General features: G+C 29.7%; 1 protein-coding gene across 1 annotated transcript; it reads right to left on the bottom strand.

Moving 5' to 3' along the window:
• Nucleotides 1–6,395: 6,395 nt before the first annotated feature.
• LOC125820601 (dof zinc finger protein DOF3.1-like) lies at nucleotides 6,396–7,751 on the bottom strand. The gene has a single exon (XM_049500011.1). It carries the CDS (start codon nucleotides 7,302–7,304, stop codon nucleotides 6,690–6,692), a length of 615 nt encoding a protein of 204 aa, XP_049355968.1. The 5' UTR covers nucleotides 7,305–7,751; the 3' UTR covers nucleotides 6,396–6,689.
• Nucleotides 7,752–10,310: the final 2,559 nt, after the last annotated feature.

Consider the following 10,310-nt stretch of genomic DNA (forward strand, 5'->3'; position numbering starts at 1 on the left):
TAATATAAATTTTAAAATTCTCTACCATTTAAATTAATTACAAAAAAATCTGTTTTTTCTTCTCTCTTACAACTTTGTTTGTGTATAATGTATGTGGTACAAATATTATTATTGATAAATCACCTCAATTTTTTCAAACTTAAATAAGTATGAATTTGATTATAGTTATGTATCTGATATATAACTTGTGTATCAATTGCTATATATCGGATGAACGACCAATGTATCTGCAAGTTGCAAAAAATCTGGTATTATTGTAATTTTGAAAACATTCGAGATATGATATAATTAACACCTAATTTGTTAGAGTTTTTGTACTTTATATAATAAAAGAACTTCAAAAGGATTTTAAGCATGTGCTTTCCCTTCTATAATGGAGATCATTACTTAACAATATCTTGAAATTATTCTTATCAAGAAAAAATTATCAAAGTAAGTACTATAAAACATAGTTTGTTTCCAGGTAACACTGAGTATGAACTTCTCAATAAGCAAACTGAAACATAGTTCGTTTTCAAAGTAACACTAACTACTAACCTCTCACTATGCAAACTGTCATCAAGTACTATAATAAAACATACTTTTCCCTAAACATCGTTACTACAAAAAAATTATTTATTCCATCAAAGAGAAAAATGTATTTTTTAAACGTAATACTAAATTGGTAATCTATAACTTTACCGAGTAAGTCATGTAATGCCTTGGCAATACTATGAGCTTCTCACTTCTCTGCCTCAAATCTTCTGAACCCGGGACTATGAACCTCTCAGCCCTCACAAGTTACTTGAATAACCCTTCAGTACAAACTACTTTAATTTGTTGGAGATAGGACTGATGAAAAGATTTTCATCGTTGTCATATAGAGACAAGAGCATAGAGGCCACTAGAAACGTGAATTTATTAACGAGAATTTTATGCTCAATTGGATGACTGTTAAGTCCTGGACTTTCCTCAGAGACACGTTCTGCAAATTGGAGTCTTGTTCCCCAACAAGACATCAAGGAATCAAGTGTCCAACTCAAATCAAACTGTTCTGGATTATAGTTGTGCATAATGATGCATAACTAAATATAAAAAAACTAAATAAAATACTATGTATGTTATATAACCACATAAGACAAGCTATTAGTATCTATACTTATCCTAAGCAAAATACCAAATAAGTAGCCCTAGATGAAGTAGCATACTGGGATGGATATTTTTAAAATAAATTTAATCTAGTATTTTAGATAAATTTTTTGAGATAATACATAATAAAACTTTTGTTTTAGCAAGATAATTGAACTTTTTCTTCACTTTTGTTTTAAGAAGAAAATTGAATTTTTTCCTTCAATACAACGTGAACACATTATAACAAAACTTGAACTTTACTCACTAAATGAAGTGTTCTATTTATACAAAAAAAATTAATCTAAATGAAATATTTGGAATATGTCAAAGGGTCTTATTTAACCAAGTGTCTTATTTATAAGAACAATATGTTTGGATTACATCAAATGTAGGGTTATAAAAATATTTTCTTATATCGTTGATTGTTTTATATAATTATAAAATAGTAAATAATATGACATACTTTTTCTCTTTCAATGAGTTGAAGACCACTTTCAATTCCCTAATATATTTTCATTTCCACATTTAATTTGAAATTCATAAAAAGTGATTACATGACCACCTTTACTGATCATATATTTGTAAATTCTTTTAATTTGATTAAAGCTAACTTATGAGGTTTGATATAATCATCTCTATTTGATCTAACTTTATCGGTACCATGTGTTAATATCAAGCCAATAAATATAGGATATGTGTTGAAATATATATACACACACATCACTTAAACTATAATTGCATAATATATATTTTACTCCATCATAAATCATTTAATTAAAATAAGTTACATTCATTAAGTGTATATACCCGATACCAAAAAATATTTACCTTGTATTTCATACCATCTAATTCTAAAATGGATGTGACCCCCAAATTTATATTTCTTTCCTATGATTGTTCTCTATATTGAAAGCATCACAAATACTTTACTATCAACTCATTCAGGCGTATTCATTATGCAAAACTGACAAATCTATTTTCTCCTAAAGTTACCTATACACCAGTCAAATTGATGAATACCAGGGGCAATCTCTCTTAAAACATAGGATGAATGTTGAAAGGGGGTTTATTAACAATTCCACAAATGCGAAGGGAATCTGTCATGATTCTGTATTTGATATTAAGAATTGCTTTCAACTTTTTCTTCTGAGGCTTCTTCTTCTTCACGGGAGCTGGAAATCTCCATGCAGCCATTATTGCTCCTACAAACGGACAGATCCAGTAGACGTAAAACTGCTCCCATGTGTTGTGCATGTTGTTTATGGTATATATTTGATAAATTTTGTTATTTGGATTCTTTTCTTTTTCTATAGAAGCACATAATACAATGTATATAATTAAAAGACAGCAAAAACGCTACGATATATTATTTCTAATGAAATTATTTTTAAAACGTTAGTCTATACAAATATGTGACATTGTTTGCTAAAAATCCCGTATATAAGAGAGAGATTGATTAACTGTAACAAACAAAACACACTAAAAAGAGCAAGCAAAAAAGCGAAAAATAAACTCGATAACTATGATTAAAACTGCATATTCTGCCTGTCCTCCTAGATCGCTCCACACAAATCATCTTCCGTCTTTCCTAAGATAGCTCCGCACGAATCTTCTTCTTGTCTTTCTCCTCAAGTTCCAACCCTAATTCATTCTTCTTTCCCTCCAACTTTCCATTATTTTCGTCGTTTTGACAGAATACTTTTCCATTCCCAAAATAATCATCAATGAGAAGAGAACACATCTCCATTCCCAAAATCATCATCAAGCCGTCTTCTTGTTGGTTGCATGATTCGGTATATGAGCGGACAAAGAAGAGGTGAGAGACTTCTATTGAAAATATGTAATAAGTCCTCTCCTATTTATAATACTAACAAAACCAAATTAACAACTAACAAATCCTAACTAAACATAATTAACTAAATAAAATAAATAACAAATCCGAAACTAATTAGAAATTCTATAATAAAATTACCATAAATAATAAATCCTAAACTATTAAGGAATTATATTCTTGGTTTATTTCCTACGAGAAGAAATGTAATTCGTTAATTTCTATTTGGGATTCGGAAATATTACTCCTTTTTTATTATTATTCGCACCATATTCTGTACAAGAAACCTAATCCTAAAAAGAGAAGAATTATAATTCATTAATTTCTATTGGGTATTCGAAAATATATATCTCTCTTTTTAATTCGCACCATATTCTTTTCTTTATTTTATTGATTTTTCTATTATATTATTAATTACAAAACAACTAAAAGCAAAATAGGAAGGTATCTTATATCAATGTGTTTTGTTCGTTTATGTTGCACAAGATTTTTTGCGATATTAATAGCACTAGTATTGTCACACAAGATAGGAACCCTAACAACATCCATACCAAAATCAAACAGTTGTTGTTTAATCCATAGCAATTGTGCACAACAAGATCCAGTCGCCACGTATTCAGCCTCAGAAGTGGATAAGGCAACAAAAAAAAAATTTCTTGGTGGACCAGGATATCAAACATGTTCCAAGAAAGTGAGCCATACCTGTGGTGCTCTTCTTGTCAACCAAGTATCCAACATAATTAACATCTGCATAACCAACAAGGGTGAAGTTGCTTCCTTTGTAGTACCAAAGTCCCAGATCAGAGGTTCTCTTGAGATACTTGAAAATTCATTTAACAAATTTAAGAAGTAAATAAGTTTCAAATATAGTATAGGTAGGTAAAAATCTCTAAACGCCATGGGTGGTACAAAACATTTTTAAAAAGGTCAATGGTTTTATTTTATTTTTGAAAGTGACGAACAGTTTGATGAGTTCCCCACATTTCAAATAGACAACATTGAATTGGCATAAAAAAGAAACAAAGTCAGAAATCTGCAAATTGGGTTGGCAAACAAAGACCCAACAAGGCCAAACTCTAAGGGGTTGAAATCAAGGCATCAATTGCTCATTTCAGACCATTAGGTAATGCATTCATTATATATATATATATATCATACTATAAGACAATAAATGTTATCTATATCTATATGACTAGATCAATATCTACACTTGAAATTTTACAAACATTGTACAATTTGAGTTCGAAATAGAGGATACTGAACTATGGATGTTTCGCATTGTAAAAATGACCTTTTTTACCACCCCTTGATTACATTATACTGTATATATTTTACTTCATCAAACTATTTAATTACATTGAGTTGCAAGTGTAAACACTCGATATTTACCTTGTATTTCACACCATCTAATTCTAACATGGATGTGGCCCCCAAATTTCATGTTCTCTTTAGAGAAAGTTGCTAAATTTTAGCTCAAGTGACTGAAGAGGCCCACTCATGTGGGTTGGTTCAACATGGGAAATCATAAATCCATTGAGTGGTCCTGCTCCATCTCAATTGCACGTTATGGGTTGCGGGCCTATGTCATACATCTAAAAAATTCTTATCAAATTGCTTAGTTTGGTAATATTAATAGTTGTTGTTAATCATTACTATCATTTCTGACAATTAGATTGATTGATTTATCCCCAACCACTCCCTTGGGGGTGTTAGATCAATGGGGACTGGGGTGTGCTATATTTAGATGAGTTAAATGGATCGAATCAATAAATATGTCTATAATTGTTTAGTAGTTTCTTGAATTATGATTAGTGGGTCAATTAAAACTACTCAAAATTGATTATTATTTAATTACTTTTTGTATTGGTTAATTTGTACTATATGCGCGGCCTAATTAGGTCTTAAATTTTTAGAGAGGTTAACTTGATTGTATATATACTTTGAATTAGGCAAGTGAAACAAGCTATATTATCATGAGCTACATGTGATACCTTAGCAACAGCCTTCTTATTTTAAGAAAACTAATTTATGTTTATGAGTTCCGATGATTCTTGGTTTCGAATTGAACCCCGACTCATATGTGTTGCTGTTTTCCACGTAATAGATGTACCCAATACGTATTTAGTAAATTTTTCAACCTATGTACGGATTTCAGGATAAAATTATTGAGTTTTTATTTGGAATAGTACAATAAACTGTGTATTTGCTTCTTCTTTTTTCTTTCTTTTTTGTTGTTGTTGGTTGTATAGAAGCATATAATTGTATTCATCATTTGAAACATTGACCATGGTACTTAAGAGACATGTCCAACCACTTCAAGATGGGGGGGAAAAGGAGATCTAATAAATTAATTGTTAGTTGTTACAAACAAAATACACTAAAAAGGAGCGGCAAAAAAGATAAGATAAAATATGGAGTTACGGCAAAAGTTGAGATCTTGTCTAGTCCTTCTAAGACATTGCAACAAGTCTAGAACTCAAAAATAAGTATTAAACTTGGTGTCTATAATGTCTTTCACCATGCCCCATCCCATCATCCAGCAAATCAATTTTATCTATAATCCAAAAAAGAATGAAAAAATAGTCTACTTCAATATTTGTGTAGGCAGAATGTGACAAGTAATTCGTGGAATAATATTATGTACCTCTTGAAATTGATCGAACTACGCACAAACTGACTCACACTAGGCTCACCAATTTATTCAATATTTAGAATTTACATCATGAGCAAGATAAGTTATACCAATTCTTGTATCCGTATTCTCTCTATTTGTTTTGAAGAGGATATAGATGTGAACAACACCAGAATTTTCAATCCAATTGAATTACATTTATCACTTCAAAAAGTCTTGTTATGTTTCCTTACAACAATCATTTAATCAGACAATTGGTCACATTTCACAAAAAAGTCCAATCCCTATACTGTAGAAGAGTTTACTTGCATATAGTAGCAACGACTCTTGGGGATTATAATTTTACAAAAAGATAAAATAAAAAAAATGTTACGGACTTCATAACTAACAAAATTTTATTACAATCCATTGCGTGATAGACTTGGCAATGAACTTTGTTGTTTAACTACATAATTTGTCCATCGCTACTTTCTATTATTGTAATTGTGTGTGTGAACGTCAAAAGGAAAAGGAATGCTTGTAGTGCCCAACACCAATTATAGGCAATCAACGGCCGATGGAAAATACTCGATTTGATCCCAATGTTTCGATACATGAGTATAGAAAAATACGTGCTAAAAGAAAACAACGAAATTTTGACAAATAATTAATCCTGAATTCATAATTTCAAAATATAATGAGTTTTAATAGCAAGAACTAAGGTGTCAAAAAATGAAAAAAATCCCATGATTTACCATTTTCCCTTGGATAAAACACACATAAAGTATCAAATAACACACATATTGAACATGCTTTATATTGCATTACCTAATAGAAACTGAGTATTGTAACCATGTGTATTTGAAGACATTGCTCATACACAACACTTTCACCACATTTTTTCAGAAGTAAATTATGTACTAATACCTTATATTACTTACTGCTCAAACATCACTCGTGGAATTATACTAGATATGTTATTTTCGTTGTATTGCTACAAGAGTGCAATCAACAACAACACTCTCAAAAGAATGTTCAAAAAAAAAAAAAAAAGGTTTAAAAGTTAAATACTTAGTGAAGTAGTTAAATAACTTCTCTTAAATATTACTACTAATAATATACTATCTCTAATATTCTTTATTGGAAATTTGAACCTGGTGTGAAAATTGCAAGATCAGGCCAACCATTGTTACCACCATTCCAACAATTATTAGATTCTCCACCATTTTGAACACCCAAATATGAAGTATTCCCATTTTGATGGTTAGAGCCCGAGCCCGAACTGGAAATTGGGTTACCCAACTGTTTATTATTCGGATTCAAAGCTTCGAGAAAATTCCCAAATTGCGGGTCGGTTGACGGTAACAGTGGGCTGAATGGTCCAGTAGTCATCACATCAAAAGATGGAATTGCAGGTATACCGAATGGCTCTGGTTTTGGATTTGTGGATGAAGAAGGGGATGTTAATGGAGGAGTTGCAGGGGATGAGGTTGTAGTTGATGAACTTTTCTTACTGGAGGATGAAGATCGTTTTGTGCTTTTACGAGAACCTCCACCAACTGGGATGTTACGAAGAGTACCGCCTTTAGTCCAATACCTTCTACAGCTTTTGCAATAGTGACGTGGCTGAGAAAGGTTGTAATTGTTATAGTAGCAGAATTTTGTGTTTGGTGAATCGCATCTGGGGCATTTCAAGTGTTCTTGCTCTGGGAATTGAGGCTTAATTTGTGAATAAATTGATGGGTCTTGCATATTGATGAAAAAGGAGTATAGTGATCCAAGTTAATTTTGACCTTAAAAATGATAAGGGTATAGTAGAATTGAAACCAAATTTGTTGTTAAAGAGTGATTTTTCTGGCCTTTATGGGTTTCTGAGAAGTGGCGAAACAGCAAAGGTGAAACTAAAAAGAGGACAAAAAGGAATAGATATTTTTCAAACGAAAACAACTTCTTTAGAAGGCGCTATTAAAATTTCCTGAATATATGAAAACAAGATTTCTGAAGATCTATACCTCCAATTTTCCACCAAATTGAGTTGAAATCTTTCAGAAAATCGAGAAAAAAGAGGACACAGGGTATAAATAGATTTGAAATTTGAATGAATGATGTGTATTGATCTGCAGAATTCCGCGTGAGAGTCGTCACCAAATATACTACACGCACAGAGAAAGAAGAGTTAGTAAGAGAGAAGCAGAGTTTCCTCTCTCTTTCTTATGCTCTTTCTAAGCTTATGGAAATGGAATTTTCTTCCTGCCAAATGATCAATACTTCTTCATTCTTTCAAAAAATTATAGTAAATCTTTCAATATAATAAATACATATAATGTCTTAAAAAATATAATAGAAAAATAACTATAATAAATACTTATTAACAGTAAATTAGAAATTAAATATAAAATTATTCATTAAAGTGAACAAGTATTATTAGACATTACAAAATAATATAATGAATAACTATTATTGGACGAACAAATAACACACTATTCTTAATGTAAAATTTTCTAATACAAATTTAAATCTGATCAAATTATGATTTAAATTTAATTGAATATCAACTTAAATATTCGACACCACAGAGAATAGACAAGTTAGAAAAATGGAATTTTTTCGTGGTCCAGTCTCAAAGCAGTATTTAGTGAAGTCTCACTCAAGCTGATTTTGGAGATTGGCTAAATGCTATAGAGGAGTCTAGTAAAATGACACACTGCCATTCATTTTTTTAAAAAGAATTTTCAAGTTGGTGGGCAGAAAAACAAAGAATAATCTAAATGATTAAAAATAGTCTGTGTTTATTTGGTTAAAAATGATTTAAAATAGTTGGTACTTTCTTTGTGCCATGGCTGCTCTAGGGAGGAAAAGAATTAAAGAAAACAGCCAAAAGCTATTATTATTATTATTATTATTATTATTATTATTATTATATGGTTAAATCATCAACGTAATTGGTGTTATTTAATTCAAACAAGGAGACAAAACGTCAATTCTCGTCTTTATAAATGTTCACTAACCTTACAAACTACTATTACATCAAATTAAATGTAACTCTTTCTTTATTCTATTTGATTGATGAGGTGTTTTTCATTTAAAAATTACAATAGGTAGATGTGGTTTCAAATATTCACCATTTTATTTTTTTTAAAACTAAAATAAAAATGAAAGTCGCAGAATCAAACGTCAGTAGCACAAAAAAAAAGTTCCTCGAAACAATGTGCGATCAATTACCTCTAGTCTATAAATAATGGGGTTGTTTTCTCAGTCTCAATTTATATAACACAATCAAAATTTTAAAAGTCGAGCAAGTTTTTTTTAATTAAAATTTCTTTTCATGCATTATAAATATTTCAAGTTATTAGTTATTGTGTTTTATAATATTTTTTACATAATTTTTCAATATATAAATTTAATTTCAAAAAATTTAAAGCTTCTATATCTAAAATTACGATCAAAATTTAAAAAATCAAATCTTAAAATTTTAATGATATTCATTCATTTTGTTAAAAAAAACGACAAAACCAAATTATTTGTTTGTAGGAAATAACAATTGGAGGGGGGGATTTAACTTTAATGGCATGTTTGGCAAAAGACTTTAGCATTATTTTGTCGTGTTAGACAACTATTAAGGAATGTCTTAGTCAAAAAAAGATACTATGAACTTGACTCCGCATCTCTAAAATAATCCGCGTGATGACTTTTCCTCTCATGTCTTATTCTTAACTTATTACTCCTTCGTCCTTATTCGACACAATTTTTTTTAAAAAAAATTATGCTTTAAAATGATGATAGATATTTGTATGCCTAGAAATTATTTCATTAAGGATAAAATGAACATTTTAAAGTTAAATTATTATTCCCTTTGTTTTAATTTATGTGACACATTTCGTTTTTCGAGAGTCAAATAGTTTAAGTTTGATCGACAATTTGCTCATTATATATATATATATATATATATATATATATATATATAAAAAGATATATGAAATTTACGGTAAAAAATAGACTTATTTAAATCTCAAAAACTAAAATGTGTACATAAATTGAAACAGAAGCAGTACTAAATAAGAAATGTGTCATTTTCCATTAAAGAATATTTTCTTCTTCTTGTGAACCTTACGCAATGTCAAATTAATGAAATGAATTTTAGGTGTTTAATTGAAATGGATTATAAATGTTCAAAAGGAACTTATCAACAAGACAATTTAAAGACCATAGGATTCAAAAGAAAAAATAAGTACTTTTTTATTATTTTGTGTCCAAGCAAATTAAGACATATAAATTAAAATAAAGTCAGAATATATTAAATATTATTCCTTTTATTCTAATTTACGTGACATACTTTGAATTTTGAAAATCAAATTGAAAAAAATATATTATAATTTATATTAATTAAATTCAAAATATAAAAACTCATTGTACAAATAGATTATTTGAATCTCGATGGCACATAAATAAAAACAAAATAAAGATATTATTATATTAAAAAAAAGGGTGGGGGGGGGGGAGCGGAAATATCAGAAATCCAAACACGATTTCGGCTCGGCTGCAATTAAAGATAAAGCTGATTCTTTATCAAGGAAGCCGACCGCCAAGTCGGAACAGTAGCAGCAGGGGCGGAGCCAGCCTTCTGTTAGGATTCATTCGAATTCCTTTCGATAGAAAATATTACTATTTATATATGATTAAAATTAATTTTTATGTATATATAATAGATGTCGAACTCCATCGGTTAGTTTGTGTGTTTAATTTGTTAGATTTTAAACT

The sequence above is a fragment of the Solanum verrucosum genome, unplaced genomic scaffold (genome assembly GCF_900185275.1).
Source record: "Solanum verrucosum unplaced genomic scaffold, falcon-dt-bn FXZP01000117.1, whole genome shotgun sequence".
Classification (NCBI taxonomy): Eukaryota; Viridiplantae; Streptophyta; class Magnoliopsida; order Solanales; family Solanaceae; genus Solanum; species Solanum verrucosum.

Excerpts from the sequence above, each read along its gene's own strand:
- LOC125820601 (XM_049500011.1), bottom strand. The coding sequence starts at position 7,304 with ATGCAAGACCCATCAATTTATTCACAAATTAAGCCTCAATTCCCAGAG.